The sequence below is a fragment of the Molothrus aeneus genome, unplaced genomic scaffold (assembly GCF_037042795.1).
Source record: "Molothrus aeneus isolate 106 unplaced genomic scaffold, BPBGC_Maene_1.0 scaffold_128, whole genome shotgun sequence".
NCBI lineage: Eukaryota > Metazoa > Chordata > Aves > Passeriformes > Icteridae > Molothrus > Molothrus aeneus.
In genome coordinates this window covers 42806-67650 of record NW_027098791.1, presented here as the reverse complement: position 1 = coordinate 67650, position 24845 = coordinate 42806, and the positions used below count along the sequence as shown (strand labels likewise).

General features: G+C 50.9%; 1 protein-coding gene across 2 annotated transcripts; it reads right to left on the bottom strand.

Moving 5' to 3' along the window:
• Positions 1-905: 905 nt before the first annotated feature.
• Positions 906-24059, bottom strand: CLASRP (CLK4 associating serine/arginine rich protein). Of its 2 annotated transcripts, XM_066569941.1 has the most exons (19): positions 23731-24059; positions 22173-22270; positions 21636-21737; positions 20694-20773; positions 20500-20584; positions 19245-19393; positions 19068-19164; positions 18297-18375; positions 18144-18217; positions 17215-17256; positions 16320-16538; positions 15332-15640; positions 12388-12603; positions 11257-11296; positions 8424-8484; positions 6407-6465; positions 4701-4747; positions 3246-3328; positions 906-2146 (listed from the first exon to the last, which is right to left on the bottom strand). In XM_066569941.1, exons 1-19 carry the CDS (start codon positions 23827-23829, stop codon positions 2043-2045), a joined length of 2043 nt encoding a protein of 680 aa, XP_066426038.1. In that variant the 5' UTR covers positions 23830-24059; the 3' UTR covers positions 906-2042. The 2 variants fall into 2 exon arrangements, with proteins under 2 accessions (XP_066426038.1, XP_066426037.1); XM_066569940.1 differs by lacking the exon at positions 906-2146 and having other exon boundaries at positions 11253-11296; positions 23731-23931.
• Positions 24060-24845: the final 786 nt, after the last annotated feature.

Here is a 24845-nt window from a genome sequence, read left to right as displayed (position 1 = left end):
TCCTTGTTCTGCCTTTTTCCTACCATTTCCCCCTTTTTCCCAGCCTTTTCCCACTTTTTCCTGATTTTTCCTGATTTTTTCCTGCCTCTTCCCACTTTTCTCCTCCTTTTCCCTGATTTTTTCTTTCATTTTTCCATTTTTTTCCTGTCTTTTCCCACTTTTAATCCTTTTTTTCCCATTTTCCCCTTGGCTTTTCCATCCTTTTCCCATTTTTTCCCCATTTCCCCCTTTTTGATTTTCCTGCCCTTTTCCAACCTTTTTCCCTCACTTTTTCCTGACTTTTCCCTCCTTTTTTCCCTTTTTTTTGTTTTACCCCCATTTCCCTGGCTCCTTCCCAATTTTTCCTCCCATTTCCAACTTTTCACCTCTTTTTGAGACATTTCCCCCCTTTTTTCCGACTTTCCCCCCATTTTTTCCAGCTTTTCCCTATTTTTACTGATTTCCCCCTTTTTTCCAAAATTTTTCCTGCTTATCCCCCATTGTCCATAATTTTTTCCCAATTTTTCCAGCTTTTCCCTCTTTTTCCTGGCTTTTCTCCTTTGCCCAGCTTTTCTCCTTTTCCCCCATAATTTTCCCCAATTTTTCTCCCATTTCCCACCCCTTTTTTCCAGCTTTTCCTTTTTTCCCTCTTTTTTCTTCCTTTTCCCCATAATTCTCCCCATTTTCCCCCCCCTTTTTTCCATCATTTTTCCTGCTTTCCCCCCCTTTTGTCCCATCATTTCCCCCCAATTTTCACCTGAATTTCTCTCATTTTTCTGGCTTTTTTTTCCCAATTTTTCCCAATTTTTCCCAATTTCCCCATTTTTTCCCCCGTTTCCCGCGGGCACTGAGGGTTCCAGGAGGGATTTGGGATTTTCCATGGATTTATTGGGGGGCTCCGTCCCTCAGTGCCGGTAGTGGAGTGCGACCGCGAGTGCCTGGGGGGAAATGGGGGAAAAATGGGAAAAATGGGAAATTTGGGGTTTCTGGGATTTGGGGAAATGGGAAATTTGGGATTCCTGGGAAAAGGGGAAATTTGGGATTCCTGGGAAGACGGGAAAAGGGGAAATTTGGGGTTTCTGGGAAAACGGGAAAATGGGAAATTTGGGGTTTCTGGGAAAATGGGAAAAGGGGAAATGGGAAATTTGGGATTCCTGGGAAAAGGGGAAATGGGAAATTTGGGGTTTCTGGGAAAACGGGAATGGGAAAGGGAAAATTTGGGATCCCTGGAAAAACGGGGAAATGGGAAATTTGGGATTCCTGGGAAAATGGGAAAATGGGAAATTTGGGGTTTCTGGGAAAAGGGGAAAATGGGAAAGGAGAAATTTGGGATCCCTGGGAAAATGGGGAAAAACTGGGAAATTTGGGATCCCTGGGAAAATGGGAATGGGGAAATTTGGGATTCCTGGGAAAAGGGGAATGGGGAAATTTGGGATTCCTGGGATCAGGGAAAAGGGGAAAGTTGGGATTTGGGGGAAAACGGGAGATTTGGGATCAGGGAAAATGGGAAAGTTTGGATTCCTGGGAAAATGGGAAAAGGGGAAAATGGGAAATTTGGGATTTCTGGGAAAACAGGAATGTGAAATTTGGGATCAGGGAAAACGGGAAATTTGGGATTTCTGGGATCTGGGAAAATGGGAAAGTTGGGATTCCTGGGAAATTTGGGAAAAAAATGGGAAATTTGGGATCCCTGGGATTTGGGGAAATTTGGGATCAGGGAAAATGGGAAACTCGGGAAAAATGGGAAAAATTGGAAATTTGGGATTTCTGGGGTCTGGGAAAATGGGAAAGTTGGGATTTCTGGGAAAATGGAAAAAGGGGAAAATGGGAAATTTGGGGTTTCTGAGAAAATGGGAAATTGGGGATTTTTGGGATCTGGGAAAACAGGAAAAGGGGAAATTGGGAAATCTGGGATTCCTGGGAAAACGGGAAATTTGGGATTTCTGAGGATCGGGGAAAACGGGAATGGTGAAACTTGGGATCAGGGAAAACGGGAAACTTGGGATTCCTGGGAATGAACTGAAGGAAATTTGGGATCTCTGGGATCAGGGACCGGCGCTGGATCAACCCCAGGATCTCCGGGAATCCCAGAAACCCCAGAAATCCCGGGAATCCTGGGAATCCCGGGAATTGCGGCCGTACCTCCGGGAGGAGCTGTACTCCCGACCTGCTGGGAAAACACCACAAATCAACTCCCAAAATCCCCATTTTTTCCCCCATTTTTTCCCCATTTTCCCACTCCAAAATCCCTCAGCTTGGCCTCTCCCAAAATCCCCATTTTTTTCCCCATTTTTCCAGCCAAAATTCCCATTTTTTCCCCCCATTTTTTTTCCCCAGCTCCAAATCCTTCCCCTCCGCCTCTCCCACCCCCTGGAATTTTGGGAATCCCCCAGAATTTTGGGAATTCCCCGGAATTTTGGGAATGGGACCCTCAGAGCCCTGGAGAACGTTGGGAATGTCAGAAATTTGGGGAATTTTTCCTGGGAATTGCCCAGAATTTTTGGGATCAGACCCCACAGACCCTTGGAAAAGCAGGAACGGCTCCCGGATTTTTGGGAATTTTCTGGGAATTGCCCAAAATTTTGGGAACAGAGCCCACAAACCCCTGAGAAAGGGGGAACAGCTCTAGGATTTTTGGGAATTTCTCAGGAATTTTCGCAGAATTTTGGGAATTTCCCAGGAATTTTCCCAGGAATTTTGGGAAGGGCTCCCCGCCCCCCGAACCCAAGGGAGGGTTGGGAAGATTTGGGGAATTTTGGGAATTTCCTGGGAATTTTGGGAAGGGCTCCCCCCCTGAGGCCCAGGGAAGGTTGGGAAGATTTGGGGAATTTTGGGGATTTCCCGGGAATTTTCCCAGAATTTTGGGAATTTCCCAGGAATTTTCCAGGAATTTTGGGAAGGGCTTCCCCCCTCCCCGAGCCCCAGGGAAGATTTGGGGAATTTTGGGAATTTCCCCAGAATTTTGGGGATTTCCCAGGAATTTTCCTGGGAATTTTGGGAAGGGCTTCCCCCCCCCCCGAGCCCCAGGGAAGATTTGGGGAATTTGGGGAATTTTGGGGATTTCCCGGGAATTTTGGGAAGGGCTCCCCTCATTTTCCCCCGAGGACCAGGGAAGGTTGGGAATGTTGGGGAATTTTCCCAGAATTTTGGGGATTTCCCAGGAATTTCCCCAGGAATTTTGGGAAGGGCTCCCCCCACCACCCCCCCCGAGGCCCAGGAAAGGTTGGGAATGTTGGGAATTTGGGGAATTTTGGGATTTTCCGGACCGTGGCGCGGGGAGGGGCTGCGGCTCTGGCGGCTGTACTGGCGCTCCCACTCCTCCCGCTCCTTCTCACGACGCTCCCGCTCCCTGGAACGGGGCAAAAATGGGGGAAAATGGGGAAACAGCGGGAAAAATGGGGAAAATGGGGAAAAATGGGGAAAATGGGGAAAAATGGGGAAAAACAGCGGGAAAAATGGGGAAAATGGGGAAAAATGGGGAAAAACAGCGGGAAAAATGGGGAAAATGGGGAAAATGGGGAAAACAGCGGGAAAAATGGGGAAAAATGGGGAAAATGGGGAAAAATGGGGAAAACAGCAGGGAAAATGGGGAAAATGGGGAAAAATGGGGAAAAATGGGGAAAAATGGGGAAAAATGGGGAAAAACAGCGGGAAAAATGGGGAAAAATGGGGAAAACAGCGGGGAAATGGGGAAAATGGGGGAAATGGGGAAAAATGGGGAAAATGGGGAAAAATGGGGGAAATGGGAAAAAATGGGGAAAACAGCGGGAAAAATGGGGAAAATGGGGAAAATGGGGAAAACAGCGGGGAAATGGGGAAAAACAGCGGGAAAAATGGGGAAAACAGCGGGAAAAATGGGGAAAATGGGGAAAAACAGCGGGGAAATGGGGAAAATGGGGAAAAATGGGGAAAATGGGAGAAACAGCGGGGAAAATGGGGAAAACAGCGGGGAAATGGGGAAAATGGGGGAAATGGGGAAAAACAGCGGGGAAATGGGGAAAATGGGATTGGGGACACAGAAAATGGGAAGAACAGGGAAAGGGCCGGGAAATGGGGCTGGGAATGGGGATCTGGGAGTTGTTAATGAGGATCTGGGAGTTGTTAATGAGGATCTGGCAGTTGTTAATGAGGATCAGTGATTAATGAAGATCAGTGATTAACGAGGGTCAGTGGTTAATGAAGATCACTAATGAAGGAGGCTCAGTAATTAATGAAGATCGCTAATTAAGGAGGCTCAGTAATTAATGAAGATCACTAATGAAGGAGGCTCAGTAATTAATGAAGATCGCTAATTAAGGAGGCTCAGTAATTAATGAAGATCACTAATGAAGGAGGCTCAGCGGTTAATGAAGATCACTAATTAAGGAGGCTCAGTAATTAATGAAGATCACTAATGAAGGAGGCTCAGTGGTTAATGAAGATCACTGATTAAGGAGGCTCAGTAATTAATGAAGATCACTAATTAAGGAGGCTCAGTAATTAATGAAGATCACTGATTAAGGAGGATCAGCGGTTAATGAAGATCAGTAATTAATGAAGATCGCTAATGAAGGAGGCTCAGTAATTAACGAAGATCACTAATGAAGGAGGCTCAGCGGTTAATGAAGATCACTGATTAAGGAGGATCAGCGGTTAATGAAGATCAGTAATTAATGAAGATCACTAATGAAGGAGGCTCAGTAATTAACGAAGATCACTAATGAAGGAGGCTCAGCGGTTACTTCATGCGGATCTTGCGGGCCATGGCGCGCAGCTCATCCTCGCGCTCCTGCCCAGAGAGAGGAGCCCGACCTGAGCCTGGGCCGGGCCCGCGCAGCCCAGCTCAGCCCAGTTCAGTCCGGGTTTTATCCCAGTTCAGTCCGGGTCTTAGCCCAGTTCAGCCCAGTTCAGCCCAGTTCAGCCCAGTTCAGTCCGGGTTTTAGCCCAGTTCAATCCGGGTTTTATCCCAGCTCAGCCCAGTTCAGTCCGGGTTTTAGCCCAGTTCAGCCCAGTTCAGTCCGGGTTTTAGCCCAGTTCAATCCCAGCTCAGCCCAGTTCAGTCCGGGTTTTAGCCCAGTTCAGTCCGGGTTTTAGCCCAGTTCAGCCCAGTTCAGCCCAGTTCAGTCCGGGTTTTAGCCCAGTTCAGTCCGGGTTTTAGCCCAGTTCAGTCCGGGTTTTATCCCAGTTCAGTCCGGGTTTTAGCCCAGTTCAGTCCGGGTTTTAGCCCAGTTCAGTCCGGGTTTTAGCCCAGTTCAGTCCGGGTTTTATCCCAGTTCAGTCCGGGTTTTAGCCCAGTTCAGTCCGGGTTTTAGCCCAGCTCAGCCCAGTTCAGTCCGGGTTTAATCCCAGTTCAGTCCGGGTTTTATCCCAGTTCAGTCCGGGTTTTATCCCAGCTCAGCCCAGCTCAGCCCAGCTCAGTCCGGGTTTTATCCCAGTTCAGTCCGGGTTTTAGCCCAGTTCAGCCCAGTTCAGTCCGGGTTTTAGCCCAGTTCAATCCGGGTTTTATCCCAGCTCAGCCCAGTTCAGTCCGGGTTTTATCCCAGTTCAGCCCAGCTCAGCCCAGTTCAGTCCCAGTTCAATCCCAGTTCAGCCCAGTTCAGTCCCGTTTTTATCCCAGTTCAGCCCAGTTCAGTCCCAGTTCAGCCCAGTTCAGTCCGGGTTTTATCCCAGTTCAATCCCAGTTCAATCCCAGTTCAGCCCAGTTCAGTCCCAGCTCAGCCCAGTTCAGTCCGGGTTTTATCCCAGTTCAGTCCGGGTTTTATCCCAGTTCAGTCCGGGTTTTATCCCAGTTCAGTCCGGGTTTTATCCCAGTTCAATCCCAGTTCAGCCCAGTTCAGCCCAGTTCAGTCCGGGTTTTATCCCAGTTCAATCCCAGTTCCATCCCAGTTCAGCCCAGTTCAATCCAGGTTTTATCCCAGTTCAATCCCATTTCCATCCCATTCCCATCCCAGTTCAGCCCCAGTTCCATCCGGGTTTTATCTCAGTTCAAAATCCCATTTCAATCCCATTTTTATCCCATTCCCATCCCATTCCCATCCCAGTCCAGTCCGGGTTTTATCCCAGTTCAAAATCCCATTTTTATCCCATTTCCATCCCACTTCAATCCCATTTTTATCCCAATTCTATTCCAGTTCAATCCCATCTCAATCCCGGTTTTATCCCATTCCCATCCCAATCCAACCCCATTTTTTCCCCATTTTTCTCCCAGTTTGCCTGAATTTTTCTCCCATTTTTTTCCCATTTTTCTCCCATAATGTTCCAATTTTTAATCCATTTTTTACCCATATTTGACCCATTTTTAACCCCTTTTTTCCCATTTTAACCCCTTTTTTCCCATTTTTAACCCCTTTTTTCCCTTTCTTCCCTCATTTTAACCCATTTTTCCCATTCTTAACCCATTTTTTCCCATTTTTAACCCATTTTCCCCCATTATTTCTCCCCTCCCCACCTGTCTCTCGTGCTCCTGCTGCAGCATCTTCTCCTGCGCCGCCTTCTTGTCGGCCTTGACTGCGGAGGGAGCAGGGATTGGGGCAAAATCCGTGAATTTGGGGAAAAATCCAGGGATTTGGGGAAAAATCTGGGAATTTGGGGCAAAATCCGGGGATTTGGGGCAAAATCCGTGAATTTGGGGCAAAATCCGGGGATTTGGGGCAAAATCCGTGAATTTGGGGCAAAATCCGGGGATTTGGGGCAAAATCCGTGAATTTGGGGCAAAATCCGGGGATTTGGGGCAAAATCCGGGGATTTGGGGCAAAATCTGGGGATTTGGGGCAAAATCCGGGAATTTGGGGCAAAATCCGGGAATTTGGGGCAAAATCTGGGAATTTAGGGCAAAATCTGTGAATTTGGGGCAAAATCCGGGGATTTGGGGCAAAATCCGGGAATTTGGGGCAAAATCCGGGGATTTGGGGCAAAATCCGGGAATTTGGGGCAAAATCCGGGGATTTGGGGCAAAATCCGGGGATTTGGGGCAAAATCCTAGGATTGGGGCAAAATCCGGGGATTTGGGGCAAAATCTGGGAATTTGGGGCAAAATCCGGGGATTTGGGGCAAAATCTGTGAATTTGGGGCAAAATCTGGGAATTTGGGGCAAAATCCGGGGATTTGGGGCAAAATCCGAGGATTTGGGGCAAAATCTGGGAATTTGGGGCAAAATCTGGGAATTTGGGGCAAAATCCGGGGATTTGGGGCAAAATCCGGGAATTTGGGGCAAAATCTGGGAATTTGGGGCAAAATCCGGGGATTTGGGGCAAAATCCAGGAATTTGGGGAAAAATCCAGGGATTTGGGGCAAAATCTGGGGATTTGGGGCAAAATCCGGGAATTTGGGGCAAAATCCGGGGATTTGGGGCAAAATCCGGGAATTTGGGGCAAAATCCGGGGATTTGGGGCAAAATCTAGGGATTTGGGGCAAAATCCTAGGATTGGGGCAAAATCCGGGGATTTGGGGCAAAATCTGGGGATTTGGGGCAAAATCCGGGGATTTGGGGCAAAATCTGGGAATTTAGGGCAAAATCCGTGAATTTGGGGCAAAATCCGGGGATTTGGGGCAAAATCTGGGAATTTAGGGCAAAATCTGGGAATTTGGGGCAAAATCTGGGAATTTGGGGCAAAATCTGTGAATTTGGGGCAAAATCCGGGGATTTGGGGCAAAATCCGGGAATTTGGGGCAAAATCCGGGGATTTGGGGCAAAATCCGGGAATTTGGGGCAAAATCTGGGAATTTGGGGCAAAATCCGGGGATTTGGGGCAAAATCCGGGAATTTGGGGCAAAATCCGGGGATTTGGGGCAAAATCCGGGAATTTGGGGCAAAATCTGGGAATTTGGGGCAAAATCCGGGGATTTGGGGCAAAATCTGGGAATTTGGGGAATTCTGGGGGGTTCCAGGGGGATTTTGGGGAAAAACTTGAGGGATTTTGGGATGAATTTTGGGGAAATTCTGGGGGATTTTTAGGGGGAAATATGGGGGGATTCCAGGGAATTTTGGGGGAAAATTGGAGGATTTTGAGGAGATTTGGGGGAATTCTGGGGATTTTGGGGGAATTTTTTGGGGAATTTTGGGGACCCCGAAGGAATTTGGGGAGGAGTTTTGGGATCCCACTGGATTTTGGGGGAATTTAAGGAGATTCAGGTGATCCCGGCTGGATTTTGGGGCGGATTCAGAGGAATTTTGGGTGAGATTTTTGGGGGTTTTTTTGGGGAATTTTGAGGAATTTGGGGGATTTTTTTAGGGGAATTTTGAGGAATTTGGGGGAATTTTGGGAGAATCTCAGGGAATTTGGGGAGGATTTAAGGATCCCAGGAGATTTAGGGGGAATTCTGGAGGGACTTTGGGGGGATTTTGGAGCAAAATCAGAGGAATTCCGGGCGGGATTTTTTGGGGAATTTCGAGGAATTTCAGGGAATTTTGAGGAATTTTAGGGAATTTTTTGGGAATTTTTTGGGAATTTTTTGGGAATGCTCACACTGCCTGTTGAGAGCCTTCTGCATCCGGAGCCGCAGCTTCTCCTGCGGGGTCAGTTTGGGCTGCAAAAATTTGGGAATTTGGGTCAGGAAAAGGCGTCGGGATCAGGGTGGGGACCCCCCAAACCCCCCCAGAGCCTTTTCCAAACAATCCCGAGCCCATCCCGGGAATTTGGGGGAAATTTGGGGAAATTTGGGGAAATTTGGGAAGGGAGCTGGGGGAGGGAAGCTGGGGAAAATGGGGAAAAAGGGAAAAAACGGGAAAAAAATGGGAAAATCGGGGAAAAAAGCAGAAAAATCTGGGGAAAAAACCCCAAAAAATTTGGGAAAAAACCCCCAAAAATCTGGGGAAAAAACCCCAAAAATCTGGGGAAAAAACCCCAAAAATCTGGGGAAAAAAACCCAAAAATCTGGGGAAAAAAACCCAAAAAATTTGGGAAAAAAACCCCCAAAAATCTGGGGAAAAAACTCCAAAAAATCTGGGAAAAAAACCCCCCCCCAAAAATCTGGGAAAATCTAAGAAAATAAAAGGAAAATCTGGGAAAAATCTGGGAAAAACAGGAAAATCTGGGAAAATTTAAGAAAGTAGAGGGAAAATCAAGGGAAAATGTGGGAAAATCAAGGGAAAAAATCAAGAAAATCTGGGAAAATTATGGAGAAATTGAAGAATATGGGGGAACCAGGGAAAATGTGGGAAAATCTGGGAAAATCCTGGAAAATCTGGCATAAATCTGGGAAAATGCAAGAAAATCGAGGAAAAATCTGAGAAAATCCAAGAAAAATTCAGAAAATCTGGGAAAATGCAAAGAAAAATGGGGAAAAGATGGAAAAAACAGGAAAATTTGGGAAAAATTGGGAGGATCTGAGGAAAATCTGGGAGGATCTAAGAAAAATTCAGAAAATCTGGGAAACACCAGGAAAATTTGGGAAGATCTTGGAAAATCTGGGGGAAATTAAAGAAAAATTAAGAAAATCTGGGAAAATTTGGGAAAATCCAAGAAAATCTGGGAAAATTTGGGAAAATCTGGGAAAATGAGGGAAAATCCAGGAAAGGCCTCCCCACCCCCCCCCCCCACCCCGAGCTGATTTTTCCATTTTTCCCCCAAATTGCCCAAAATCCCCAGAAAAATCCCCAGAAAAGTTCCCCCTCCCCGGCGATCCCAAAGGGATCTCTGGGATTATCCCCTGATCCCTGAGGATCCCAAATCCCTGTGGGATCCCAAATCCCCTTGAGGATCCCCAATCCCTTTGGCCTCCCCACCTCCCTTTAAGATCCCAGATCCCTTTAGGATCCCCAGTCCCTTTAGGCTCCCAAATCCCTTTAGGCTCCCAAATCCCTTTAGGCTCCCAAATCCCTTTGCCCCCCCAGCTCCCTTGAGGCTCCCCAATCCCTTGAGGCTCCCAAATCCCCTTTAGGATCCCCAATCCCTGAGGCTCCCAAGTCCCTTTGGCACCCCCCAGATTCCTTTAGGATCCCAGATTCCTTTAGGATCCCCAATCCCTTGAAGCTCCCCAATCCCCTTTAGGCTCCCCAATCCCCTTTAGGCTCCCCAATCCCTTTGCCCCCCCAGGTCCCCTGAGGATCCCCAATCCCCTTTAGGATCCCCAATCCCTTTAGGCTCCCCAATCCCTGAGGCTCCCCAATCCCCTTTAGGCTCCCCAATCCCTTTAGGCTCCCCAATCCCCTTTAGGCTCCCCAATCCCTTTAGGCTCCCCAATCCCTGAGGCTCCCCAATCCCTTTAGGCTCCCCAATCCCTTTAGGCTCCCCAATCTCTGAGGCTCCCCAATCCCTTTAGGCTCCCCAATCCCCTTTAGGCTCCCCAATCCCCTTTAGGCTCCCCAATCCCTTTAGGCTCCCCAATCCCTTTAGGCTCCCCAATCCCCTTTAGGCTCCCCAATCCCCTTTAGGCTCCCCAATCCCTTTAGGCTCCCCAATCTCTGAGGCTCCCCAATCCCTTTAGGCTCCCCAATCCCTTTAGGCTCCCCAATCCCCTTTAGGCTCCCCAATCCCTGAGGCTCCCCAAATCTCTGAGGCTCCCCAATCCCCTTTAGGCTCCCCAATCCCTTTAGGCTCCCCAATCCCCTTTAGGCTCCCCAATCCCTGAGGCTCCCCAATCCCTGAGGCTCCCCAATCCCTTTAGGCTCCCCAATCCCTTTAGGCTCCCCAATCCCCTTTAGGCTCCCCAATCCCTTTAGGCTCCCCAATCCCTTTAGGCTCCCCAATCCCCTTTAGGCTCCCCAATCCCTGAGGCTCCCCAATCCCTGAGGCTCCCCAATCCCTTTAGGCTCCCCAATCCCCTTTAGGATCCCCAATCCCCTTTAGGATCCCCAATCCCCTTTAGGCTCCCCAATCCCCTTTAGGATCCCCAATCCCCTTTAGGCTCCCCAATCCCCTTTAGGCTCCCCAATCCCCTTTAGGCTCCCCAATCCCCTTTAGGCTCCCCAATCCCTTTAGGATCCCCAATCCCCTTTAGGCTCCCCAATCCCTTTAGGCTCCCCAATCCCTTTAGGATCCCCAATCCCCTTTAGGCTCCCCAATCCCCTGAGGCTCCCCAATCCCTTTAGGCTCCCCAATCCCCTTTAGGCTCCCCAATCCCTGAGGCTCCCCAATCCCTGAGGCTCCCCAATCCCTTTAGGCTCCCCAATCCCCTTTAGGATCCCCAATCCCCTTTAGGCTCCCCAATCCCCTTTAGGCTCCCCAATCCCCTTTAGGCTCCCCAATCCCTTTAGGATCCCCAATCCCTTTAGGATCCCCAGTCCCTGAGGATCCCCGGTGCTGCTCCCACAGAGCCGAGTTCCGTTCAGAACAAGGGGAAATTCCAATTCTTACTGACTTTGGCAGCTCCGGAATCTTTACCAGCACCGGCGTCCGCCCTGAGGGGAAATTTGGGCAAAAATCAGGGAAATTTGGGGGAAAATCGGGGAAATTTGGGGGAAAATTGGGGAAATTTGGGGGAAATTTGGGGGAAAAATTGAGAAAAACTGGGAGAAAAATTGTGGGAAATTTGGGGAAAAAAATTGGGGAAATTTGGGGAGAAAAATTGGGGAAATTTGGGGAGAAAAATTGGGGAGATTTGGGGGAAAATTGTGGGGAAAAATTGGGGAAATTGTGGGGAAAAATTGGGGAAATTAGAGGGAAAAATTGGGGGAATCAGGGGCAAAAATTGGGAAATTAGGGGGGAAAATGGGGGACGTTGGGGAGAAAATTGGGCACATTAGGGGGAAAGATTTGGGAAATTGGGGAAATATTGGGAAATTTAGAGGGAAAGATGGTGGGAAATGGAGAGAAAAATGGGGAAATTAGGGGGAAAATTGGGGAAATTAGGGGCAAAAAATGGGGAAAATTGAGGGAAAAATTGGGAAATTTGGGAGAAAAACTGGGCGGGGCCGGGGGGGCGGGGCGGGGCCAGGGGGGGCGGGGCGGGGCCAGGGGGGCGGGGCGGGGCCTTGTCCCAGGCTCTGGGCGGGGTTTGGGAGAGGGAGCGGCCCCCGGGGATTTGGGGGGAATTTTGGGGATTTTTGAGGGGATTTGGGGGGAATTTCAGGGATTTTTGAGGGGATTTTGGGGGGAATTTTAGGGATTTTTGAGGGGATTTTGGGGGAATTTCAGGGATTTTTGAGGGGATTTTGGGGGGAATTTCGAGATTTTTGAGGGGATTTTGAGGGAATTTTGGGTATTTTTGAGGGGATTTTGGAGGAATTTCAGGGATTTTGGAGGGAATTTTGGCAATTTTTGAGGGGATTTTGAGGAAATTTTAGGGATTTTTGAGGGGATTCTGGGGGGAATTTCGGGGATTTTTAAGGGAATTTTGGGGAATTTTGAGGGGATTTTGGGGAAATTTTAGGGACCTCAGAGGGATTTGGGGGGAATTCTGGCTGATTTCTGGGGGATTTGGGGAAGATTCTGAGGGATCTCAGCGGGGATTTTTCAGGCCTTTTCCCGAATCTCCGCGTTCCCCACTCACTTTTTCAGCTTCTCTCCGACGGCGGGCGAGGCCGGGGCCCGGGGCGGGGCCTTGTCCCGGGCTCCGGGCGGGCTCGGGGAGCGGGAGCGGCTCCGGGAGCGGCTCCGGGAGCGGGAGCGGGAGCGGGAGGGGCTCCGGGAGTCGCTGCGGCTGCTCCGGCTCCGGCTGCCGCTGCTCCAGCGGCGCCACGAGCGCAGCGAGCGCCGGGAGCGGCTCCTGCCGGCCGCGAAATGGGGGAAAAGCGCGTGAAAATGGGAAATATCGGGGGGGAATGGGGAAAAACGGGGGGGAATGGGGAAAAATCGGGGGGGAATGGGGAAAAATCGGGGGGGAATGGGGAAAATATCGGGGGGGAATGGGGAAAAATCGGGGGGGAATGGGGAAAATATCGGGGGGGAATGGGGGGAAACCGCGTGAAAATGGGGAAATATCGGGGGGGAATGGGGGGAAATGGGGGAAAATGGGAAAAATCGGGGGGGAATGGGGAAAAATCGGGGGGGGAATGGGGGGAAACCGCGTGAAAATGGGGAAAAATCGGGGGGGAATGGGGAAAATCGGGGGGCAATGGGGAAAATCGGGGGGGAATGGGGAAAAATCAGGGAGGAATGGGGAAAAATCGGGGGGCAATGGGGGGAAACCGCGTGAAAATGGGGAAAAATCGGGGGGGAATGGGGAAAATATCGGGGGGGAATGGGGAAAAACGGGGGGGAATGGGGAAATATCGGGGGGGAATGGGGAAATATCGGGGGGGAATGGGGAAATATCGGGGGGGAATGGGGAAAAATCGGGGGGGAATGGGGAAAATCGGGGGGGAATGGGGAAAATCGGGGGGGAATGGGGGGAAACCGCGTGAAAATGGGGAAAATATCGGGGGGGAATGGGGAAAAACGGCGTGAAAATGGGGAAAATATCGGGGGGGAATGGGGAAAAACGGGGGGGAATGGGGAAAAATCGGGGGGGGAATGGGGAAAAATGGGAAAAAACGGGCGGGAAATGGGGGGAAATGGCATGAAAATGGGAAAAATCGGGAGGGAATGGGAGGGAAATGGGGGGGAATGGGGGGGGAAATGGAGGAAAATGGGAAAAATCGGGGGGGAATGAGGGGGAAATCCTGGGAAAAATCGGGAGGGGAAAGGGGGGGAAACGGGGGAAAATTGGGGGGGAATTGGGGGGGAAATCCTGGGAAAATTGGGGGGGAATTGGGGGGAAATGGGGAAAATCATGGGGAAATGGGGAAATTGGGGGGGGAAATGGGGGAAAATCCTATGAAAATGGGAAAAATTGGGGGGAAATGGGGAAATAGGGGGGAAACTGGTGTGAAGTGGTCCCAAAGCGGCGCAGACTGGTCCCAAACTGGTCCCAAACTCAACCTGAACCAGCGTGAACTGGTGTCAAACTGGTTCCAAACTGGTGTGACCTGGTCCCAAACTGTCCCAAACTGTCCCAAACTGTCCCAAACTGACCCAAACTGACCCTGAACTGACCCAAAACTGACCCAAACTGTCCCAAACTGTCCCAAACTGGTCCCAAACTGTCCTGAACTGTCCCAAACTGACCCAAACTGTCCCAAACTGTCCCAGACTGACCCAAACTGTCCCAAACTGACCCAAACTGTCCCAAACTGTCCCGAACTGACCCAAACTGACCCAAACTGACCCAAACTGTCCCAAACTGTCCCAGACTGACCCAAACTGTCCCAGACTGTCCCAAACTGTCCCAAACTGTCCCAAACTGTCCCAGACTGACCCAAACTGTCCCAGACTGACCCAAACTGTCCCAAACTGTCCCAAACTGACCCAAACTGTTCCAAACTGACCCAAACTGTCCCAAACTGACCCAAACCGTCCCAAACTGACCCAAACTGTCCCAAACTGTCCCAGACTGTCCCAAACTGTCCCAAACTGTCCCAAACTGACCCAAACTGACCCCAGACTGTCCCAAACTGTCCCAGACTGTCCCAAACTGACCCAAACTGTCCCAAACTGTCCCAGACTGTCCCAAACTGTCCCGAACTGTCCCAAACTGACCCAAACTGTCCCAGACTGACCCAAACTGTCCCAGACTGTCCCAAACTGACCCAAACTGACCCAGACTGTCCCAGACTGACCCAAACTGTCCCAAACTGTCCCAGACTGACCCAAACTGTCCCAAACTGTCCCAAACTGGTCCCAAACTGTCCTGAACTGTCCCAAACTGACCCAAACTGTCCCAAACTGTCCCAGACTGACCCAAACTGTCCCAAACTGTCCCAAACTGACCCAAACTGTCCCAAACTGACCCAAACTGTCCCAAACTGTCCCAAACTGTCCCGAACTGTCCTGAACTGTCCCAAACTGACCCAAACTGTCCCAAACTGACCCAGACTGACCCAGACTGACCCAGACTGGTCCCAAACTGACCCAAACTCCCGAACTGTCCCAAACTGTTCCAAACTGTCCCAAACTGACCCAAACTGACCCAAACTGTTCCAAACTGTCCCAAACTGACCCAAACTCCCGAACTGTCCCAAACTGTTCCAAACTGTCCCAAACTGACCCAAACTGTCCCAAACTGACCCAGACTGTCCCAAACTGACCCAAACTGACCCAAACTGACCCAGACTGACCCAGACTGGTCCCAAACTGACCCAAACTCCCGAACTGTCCCAAACTGTTCCAAACTGTCCCGAACTGACCTAGACTGTCCTGAACTGTCCCAAACTGTCCCAGACTGACCCAGACTGTCCTGAACTGACCCAAACTGACCCAAACTGTCCCAAACTGTCCCAGACTGACCCAGACTGGTCCCAAACTGTCCCAGCCCGTCGTGCCCCGGCCCGCGCTGACCTGGAGCGGCGGCTCCCCCCAAACTGTCCCAAACTGACCCAAACTGTCCCAAACTGGTCCCAAACTGTCCCGAACTGTCCCAGACTGACCCAGCCCGCTGTGCCCCGGCCCGCGCTGACCTGGAGCGGCGGCGGTGGCGGTGGCCCCGTTGCTGCTGTTGCTGCTCCGGGGATCGGGAGCAGCGGCGCTCCCGGGAGCCCCCCCGGGAGTAGCGGCGGGAGCGGCTCCGGGAGCGGCTCCGGGAGCGGCTGCGGCTCCGGGAGCGGCTCCGGGAGCGGCGGGAGCGGCCCCGGAAGAGGCCCCGGGAGCGGCCCCGGAAGGGCGGGCGGGAGCCCCGGGAGGGGCTGCGGGAGCCGGAGCTGAACGAGGAGGAGGAGGAGGAGCGCGAGGAGGAGGAGGAGGACGAGGAGGTGGAGGAAGAGCGGCGCCTGCAGAAGGGAGAAGGGTGAGAAATTGGGGGGTGGGCAAAATGGGGGGAAAGGGAGGGAAAAGGGAGGGAAAAGGGAGGGGAAAGGAGGGGAAAAAAGGGGAAAAGAGGGGGGGGGAAGAGAGAAAAAGAGGGGAAAAAAGGGGAAAATCGGGGGGAAAAGGGGAAAAGAGGGGAAAAAAAGAGGGGGGAAGAGAGAAAAAGAGGGGGGAAAAGGGGAAAATCAGGGAAAAGGGAAAAATCAGGGAAAAGGGGAAAATCAGGGAAAAAAGGGGAAAATCAGAGAAAAGGGGAAAAAGAGAGAAAAGGGGAGAAAAAGTGGGGGGAAATCAAGGAAAAAAGGGGAAAAAGGGGAATATTAGGGGAAAAAAGGAGAAATCAGGGAAAAAAGTGGGGGGAAAAGGGGGGAAAATCAGAGAAAAAAGGAGAAATCAGGGATAAGGGGAAAAAAGAGAGAAAGGGGGGAAAATTAGGGGAAAAATCAGGGGAAAAAAAGGGAGGGGAAAAAAGGAAAAAAAGGAGAAAACCAGGGCAAAAAACAAAAGGGGAAAAATCGGGGAAAATCAGGGGAAAAGGGGGAAAACAGGGGGGAAAAAGGGGGAAAACGGGGGAAAGGGGGAAAAGGGGGAAAAACAGGGGGGAAAAGGGGAAAACAGGGGGAAAAGGGGCTGGTCCCTGACCGTGAGGCCGCTCTGTGTGCGGGGGCCGAGGCTCCGGGCGCCGGGGGGCGCTGCCGCTCCCGGTGCTCCCGGTGCTCCCGGTGCTCCCGCTGGGGCTCCCGGGCCGGGGGCTCCTCGTCGCTGCCGCCGAAGCTGGTGATGAAGGTGATCTTCTCCTCATGGCCCGGCGACGGCGTCCGCGACCGGGAACGGGACTCGGAGCTCGATTCCGAGGGGGAACTGCGGGGGGAGCACCGGGAATGGGGATTGGAGCAGACCCGGGAGCATCGGGAATGGGGATTGGAGCAGACCCGAGAGGGAACGGGAGCACCGGGAATGGGGATCGGAGCAGACCCGGGAGGGAACGGGAGGCACCGGGGGTTGGGGATTGGAGCGGCCCCGGGAGCACCGGGAATGGGGATTGGAGCGGCCCCGGGAGCACCGGGGGTTGGGAACCGGAGCGGCCCCGGGAGGGAACGGGGGTTGGGGATTGGAGCAGCCCCAGAGGGAACAGGAGCACCGGGAATGGGGATTGGAGAGACCCGAGAGGGAACGGGAGGCACCGGGGGTTGGGGATTGGAGCAGCCCCGGGAGCACCGGGAATGGGGATTGGAGCGGCCCCGGGAGGGAACGGGAGCACCGGGAATGGGGATTGGAGCAGCCCCGGGAGGGAACGGGAGCACCGGGAATGGGGATTGGAGCGGCCCCGGGAGCACCGGGAATGGGGATTGGAGCAGACCCGGGAGCACCGGGAATGGGGATTGGAGCAGACCCGGGAGCACCGGGAATGGGGATTGGAGCAGCCCCGGGAGCACCGGGGGTTGGGGACTGGAGCGGCCCCGGGAGCACCGGGAATGGGGATCGGAGCGGCCCCGGAGCGAACGCGAGGCACCGGGGCCGTTCCCGGGGGCGGTACCGTTTGTACGGGTCGTAGGTGGGGCTGTCCCGGCGGGCGTAGCTGGGGGGAGAGAGAAAATAAAATAAAATAAAATAAAATAAAATAAAATAAAATAAAATAAAATAAAATAAAATAAAATAAAATAAAATAAAATAAAATATAAAATATAAAATACAATAAATATAAATAAAGTAAAAAAATAAAATAAAAATAAAAAAACCAAAATAAATTAAAATGTGTAAAATGTGAGGGGTTGGGGGGGAAATGGGGGAATTTTGGGGATGGAAAAGTTGGGGTTTGGGGAGAAAAACGGGATTTTTGGGGATGAAAAAGTGGGATTTGAGGGGGATTTGGGAATGAAAAGTTGGGATTTGGGGGGAAAAAAATCGGGATTTGGGAATGAAAAGATGGGATTTGGGGGCAGAAAAATGGCATTTTGGGGATGAAAAGGTGGGATTTTGGGGAGAAATGGTGGGATTTGGGGGGGGGAACGGGATAAGAGGATGAAAAATTGGGATTTGGGAATGAAATAATTGGGATCTGGGGGAAATTGGAGGGATTTGGAGGGAAAAGTGGGGTTTGGGGGGATTGGGGGATTTTGAGGGGTATTGGGCTGATTTGGGGGAATTAGCGGGGAAGTTGTGGGATTTGGGGAGGAAAATGGGATTTTCCTGATGAAAAGGTGGGATTTAGGGGAAAAAAGGTGGGATTTGGAAGGAGTGGGGGGATTTGGGGGGATCTGGGGGGTTTGGGAATGAAAATTTGGGCTTTGGGGGGGAAAAAATGGGATTTTGGAGAGGAAAAGTTGGGATTTGGGGCGAGAACGGTGGGATTCGGGGGGGGGGAACGGGATACGGAAATGGAAAAGTTGGGATCTGGGAATAAGAAATTGGGAAATGGGGGCTTGGAAAGCTGGGTGCTGTGGGTGGAAGGGTCGGGACTCTCACCTGGGGGGGCTGATTTTGCGGCCCTTCAGCCGCTTCTCCCGGAACTCCCGGCGCTGCCGGCGCGAGCGGCGGCCCTGGGGAGGGATTGGAGGTCAGGAAGGGATTTGGGGGATTTTCCAAGGGGAAATTTTTTTCTGGGTTTTTCCCCCTCACCGAGTACATGGCCTTCTCCTCCTCCAGGGCCTTGGCGTTTTTGATGGCTTCAGCCTCCTCCTTGTCCTTCCTCAGCATCCTTTTTCCAGGGGGGAAAAAATAAATGGGATCAGGATGGGGTTTTGGGGAGAGCCCGAATTCTGAGGAAATGGGGGAGCCCCGAGCTGGAATTTCAGGGGAAAATGGGATTTTGAGGCGGAATCTCAGGAAAAAATGGGATTTTCAAGGCAGAGTCTCAGGGAAAAGTCTGGAAAAAAAAAAGGGGGGAACCCTCAGGAAAACCAGGGAGATGTGAGGCAGAATTTCAAGGAAAAATGGGATTTCCAGAAGAGAATCCCAAGGGAAAATGGGATTTCCAGGAGAAAATTGTAAGGGAAAATGGGATTTCCAAGAGAAAATCTTCTCAGAAAATAGGATTTCTAGGAGAAAATCCCAAAGAAAAATGGGATCTCCAAGCCAAAATCCCAAGGAAAAATGGGACTTCCAGGAGAGAATCCCAAGGAAAAATGGGAATCCCAAGCCAAAATCCTATGGAAAAATGAGAGTCCTGAGCCAAAATTCTAAGGAAAAATGGGATTTCCAGGAGAGAACCCCAAAGAAAAATGGGATTCCTGAGCCAAAATCCCAAAGGAAAAATGGGATTTCCAGGAAAGAATCCTAAGGAAAATGGGATTGCCAAGCCAAAATCCCAAGGAACAGCAGAAACAACCCTCCCCAGGGTGATTTTGGGGCAGGATCCCAACTTTTCCCGAGTTTTTTTCCGGGCCGTACCTGACGAAATCGCCCTCGGCCATGCCGTAGGTGGTGGCCTGCTTGTTCAGGTCGGCCACTTGCTCCTGGTTCAGCTCGTCCACGTCCACCTCCACGTCTGGAAAAACACCGGGAAAATCCTGGAATTCCGCCCGGGAAGGAGCCCCGAATCCCGGCCGGAGGCCTCGGATCCGTTACCGATGTCCGGGATCACTTCGTCCTCGTCGGTGTTGGAGTCTTCCTCGGAGTCCTCCTCGTCCCCGGCTCGTTTTTCCAGGGAATTCTCCAGCTCCTCCACCGTGCTGTCCTCGTAGGTGTAGCCTATGGAAGCCTTTTTCTCCGCCAGCCTGGGGAGGGTTGGGACACGAATCCCTCCAGGCCGCGGCTTCTCCCCTCAGGGAGGGAGGGAGGGAGGGAGATCCCCCCGGGAAGGCCGAGGGGCTGAGGGGACCGGGCCGGGGAGGCCCGCCCAGGGAAAAGGGGAATTGTGAGGGAAAATGGGAATTGTGAGGGAAATAGTGAGGGAAAAGGGGAATTGTGAGGGGGAATTGATGGGAATTGTGAGGGGGAATTGTGAGGGGAAATGGGGATTGTGAGGGAAATTGTGAGGGAAAAGGGGAATTGTGAGGGGGAATTGATGGGAATTGTGGGGGGAATTGTGAGGGAAAATGGGAATTGTGAGGGGAAATTGTGAGGGGGAATGGGAATTGTGAGGGGGAATGGGAATTGTGAGGGGGAATTGTGAGGGAAAAGGGGAATTGTGAGGGGAAATAGTGAGGGAAAATGGCGATAGTGAGGGAAAATGGGAATTGTGAGGGAAAATAGTGAGGGAAAATGGGAATCGTGAGGGAAAATGGGAATCGTGAGGGGAAATGGGAATTATGAGGGAAAATGGTAATTGTGAGGGGGAATTGTGAGGGAAAATGGGAATTGTGAGGGGGATTGTGAGGGAAAATGGTAATTGTGAGGGGAATCATGAGGGAAAATGGGAATTTTGAGGGAAAATGGGAGCCTTGAGGGGAAATTGTGAGGGAAAACAGGAATTCTGAGGGGGAATTGTGAGAGGGAATTCTGAGAGAAAATAGGAAACCTGAGTGGGAATTCTGAGGGGAAAATGGGAATTGTGAGGGAAAATGGGAGGCCTGAGGTGGAATTGTGAGGGAAAACGGGAATTGTGAGGGAAAATGGGATTTCCAAGTTGGAATTCCAAGGAAAAATGGGAGCTCTGAGGCAGAATCCCAAAGGAAAAATGGAAATTCCAAACCAGAATCCCCCAAGCAAAACCAGGAGTCCTTCCCAGGGTGGTTTCGGGGGAGATTCCAGCAAAGGAGTGAGGGGAAAACTGGGACTGGGGGCATTATCCCAGAATTAGGATCATTCCCCAGGGTGTGGGGGTGCAGTCCCGGTGATTTCCCAGCCGGAATTCCCAGGAATTCCGACTTTTTCCCCTCACTTTTTCTTCTCATCCTCGTTGGGTTTCTGGAGGCCCCCGTAGAGCTCGTCGATGTAGATCTGGTACAGGCACTGCTCCTCCGAGACTGGGATCAGGAATTTGGGATCAAATCATTCCCTAAATCCCTCGGGAACCATTCCCAGGGGATCCAGAGGGGCTGAAATCCCCAAAAAAACAGGAAAAAAGGGACTCACTGCCAGCAAAGTCGTTCTGCACCAGGCCTCGGTACCGCTCGTAGTTGCATTTGCGCTCGTCCGACTCCTGCTCTGGTGAGCTGCAAAAACAAGAATTCTGAGGGGATTTTGGGATCAAAATGGGAATTTTGGGGGTTCAAGGTGGATTTTGGGGTCCCACGGTGGATTTGGGGAGGAAAACAAACGGATTTTGGGGAAAAAAACAAGGTAGAATTTGGGGAGCAACAAGGGGGGATTTTGGGGCCTCCCCCCTCATAGTTGCATTTTTGTTTGTCCGACTCCTCCTCCGGTGAGCTGGAAAAACGGGAATTCTGAGGGGATTTTGGGATCAAAATGGGAATTTGGGGGGTTCAAGGTGGATTTAAGGGGTCAAAGAAAAACTTGGTGCTAAAAAAAGCTGGATTTGGGGGGAAAAAAGGTGGATTATGGGGGCCTCCCCCTCACAGTTGTGTTTGTGCTCCTCCGATTCCTGCTCAGGTGAGCTGGAAAAATGGGAACTCTGAGGGGATTTTGGGATCAAAATGAGGATTTGGGGGATTAAAGGTGGATTTTAGGGTTCAAGGAAAGATTTTGTGCTAAAAAAAGCTGGATTTTGGGAAAAAAAAAGGTGGATTATGGGGGTGCTCCCCTCATAGCTGCATTTGCGCTCATCTGATTCCTGCTCCAGGGTAAGCTGGGAAAATGGGAATTCTGAGAGGATTTTGGGATCAAAACAGGGATTTTGGGGTTCAAAGGGAGATTTTGGGGATCCAATGTGGATTTTATGGGTTCAAAGTAGGATTTTGAGGATCCAAAAAGGGATTTTGTGCTAAAAAAGGAGAGATTTTATGGCTCCAAATGGAATTTTTGGGGGAATTTTTTTGAGAATTTTACAGGGATTTTTTGGGGAATCTTGCAGGAATTTTTTTTGGGAATTCCTTGGGAATTTTTTGGGAATCTTACGTGGGGCTGAGCAGGGCCGGGGTGTACATGGGGATGAAATCCAGGTGAGCACGGACGTCGAACCTGTCGATCATGTTGTTGGTGTCCCCCTGCCAGGGCATCCTGCAGGAAAAACCCAGCTTTGGGAATGGGAAAAATCCTGGAATTCTGCCCAGAATGGTCAGAATTCCCCCCCTTTCCTTCAGAAAAAAAATGGAAAAGTGGGTTCCCCCAAAAAGCTGAATTTTCTTTGGGTTGATGAAGTAAAACCAAATTAAATTTCATTTTAAAGGAGAATTGGGATTTATCCAGCCCTGGGGGGAGGGGGTTCCAGGGTGGGGATTTTCTCTCTGGAATGAGCAGAATTCCTCCTTTCCATCAGCAAAAAAAATGGGAACGATAATTCCAATAAAAATCTGAATTCTCCCCAGATTTGCCCAAAACCACCCAAATTCCAACCCCTGGGAAATCCTGGATTTCTCCATCCCTGGGAGGTGATCCCAGGAACATTCCAGGGATAATCCCATGGAATTCCAGGTGGGAATTCCCAACACTCACATGTTTACAGGGCTCTCGGCCGCCAGGGCCACGGCAGAGTCCAGGTGCACCTTGCAGGCCCGGCCGTGCACCTGCAGGAACTGAGCCGGGTCCTTTTTCTGGGAAAAACGGGAAAAAATAGGGAATTAGGGAAGGGGGAAAGGTGGGGAGAATTCCCAGGAAAATCCTGGAATGAGGGGGAGAATTCTCAGGAAAAATGGGAAAATTCTCGGGTTAGGGATGGGGGGAAAGGTGGGAATGAGGGGGAGAATTCCGAGGAAAATCCTGGGATTAGTGATGGGAGAAAGGTGGGAATGAAGGGGAGAATTCCCAGGAAAAACGGGAAAATTCTGGGATTAGGGATGGGGGAAAGGTGGGGAGAATTCCTGGGAAAATCCTGGAATTAGGGACAAGGGGAAAGGTGGAAATGGAGTGGAGAATTCCCAGGAAAAACAGGAAAATTCTGGGATTAGGGATGGGGGAAAGGTGGGAATGAGGGGGAGAATTCCAGGAAAATCCTGGAATTAGGGGGAGAATTCCCAGGAAAAAGAGGAAAATTCTGGAATTGGGGACAGGGGAAAGGTGGGAATGAGGGGGAAAATTCCAGGAAATCCCTGGAATTAGGGGGAGAATTCCCAGGAAAAAGAGGAAAATTCTGGAATTGGGGACAGGGGAAAGGTGGGAACGGGAGAAGAATTCCCAGGAAAAGGGGCTGGAAAAGGGGAAGGGGCTGGAATGGAGGGGAAAGGGGAGTTCTGGGACAGAATTCCCAGGAAAAACGGGAATATCGGCCTCCAAACTGGGAAAGGAGGCCCCAAAGTGGTTGAGAACCCCTCAAACTGGTGCAAACTGGCCCAAACTGGGACAAGGATCCCCCAAACTGGTTCAGGTCCCCCCAAACTGGGACAAGAACCCCCCAAACTGGGACAAGAACCCCCCAAACTGCTTCAGGTCCCCCCAAACTGGGACAAGGACCCCCCAAACTGGTTCTGGGTCCCCCCAAACTGGTGCAAACTGGCCCAAACTGGTTCTGGATGCCCCCAAACTGGGACAAGGACCCACCAGACTGGGACAAGGACCCCCCAAACTGGGACAAGGACCCCCCCAAATTGGTTCTGCTCCCCCCAAACTGGTTCTGGGTTCCCCCAAACTGGTGCAAACTGGTTCTGGGACTCCCCCAAACTGGGACAAGAACCCCCCAAACAGGTTCAGGTACCCCCAAACTGGGACAAGGACGCCCCAAACTGGTGCAAACTAGCCCAAACTGGCCCAAACTGGCCTGAACTGGTTCTGGATGCCCCCAAACTGGGACAAGGACCCCCCAAATTGGTTCTGCCCCCCCCAAACTGGCCCAAATTGGTTCTGGGTCCCCCCAAACTGGGACAAGGACCCCCCAAATTGGGACAAGGAACTCCCAAACTGGTGTGAACTGGCCCAAACTGGCTCAGGACCCCCCAAACTGGGACAAGGACCCCCCCAAACTGGCCCAAACTGGCTGAGGACCCCCCAAACTGGTTCTGGGTGCCCCCAAACTGGGACAAGGACCCCCCAGACTGGCCCAGACTGGTTCTGCACTCACGATTTTCTCGTAGTACTCGCGGCGCCTCTCGGCGCGTTTCTTGTAATCCACCATCATCCCCCGCAGCTTGCGCTCGTGCTTCCGCGCCTCGTGCCACATCCTGCGGCCTTCCGGAACCTTCCGGGGCTCCTGGAACCTTCTGGGACCTTCTGGGACCTTCTGGGACCGGCCTGGGGCTGTGGGGAAAGGGGGATGGAGAGGGGAGGAGGAGGAGGAGGAGGAGGAGGAGGAGGAGGAGGAAAAGGAGGAGGGGCCTGGGGGAGAAAAATGAAGATTTAGGGATGGGGAAGGGCTGGAGGGGGATTGGGGGTAATGAAAGGGGTTGGGGTTAATTAAGGGGGAAATCAGGGATTAATTAAAGGGGGAAATCGGGGATTAATTAAAGGGGAAATTGGGGGTGAAAAGGGAAAATTTGGGACAAAGCATGGGGATTAAAGGGGGGGGAAATTGGGGTTGATTAAAGGAGAAATTTGGGGATTATTAGAGGGGAAATGGGGATTAGTTAAGGAGGAATTGAGAGTTAATTAAGGGGGAAATCGGGGATTAATTAAAGGGGAAATTGGGGGTGAAAATGGAAAATTTGGGACAAAGCATGGGGATTAAAGGGGGGGGGAAATTCGGGTTGATTAAAGGAGAAATTTGGGGATTATCAAAGGGGAAATGGGGCTTAATTAAGGAGAAATTCAGAGTTAATTAAAGCAGAATTAGGGTTAATTAAGGGAGGAATTGGAGATAAATATTGGGAATTAAGGGGGGTAATTGAGATAAAAATTGGGAATGAAAGGGGGGAAATTGGGGATTAATTAAGGGGGGAAATGGGGATTGATTAAGGGGGAGTTGGGGATACAAATTGGGAATTAAGGGAGGGAATTGGAATAAAAATTGGGAATTAAAGGGGGAAAACTGGGGATTAATTAAAGGGAATTGGGGATTGATTAAGGGAGAATTGGGGATTGATTAAGGGGTAAATGGGGATTAATTAAGGGGGGAATTGGGGATAAAAATTAGGAATTAAGGGAGAAATTTGGGGTTGATTAAGGGGGAATTGGGGTTAGTGAAGGGAGGGATTGGGGATTGATTAAAGGGGGAATTGGGGATTAATTAAGGGGGAATTG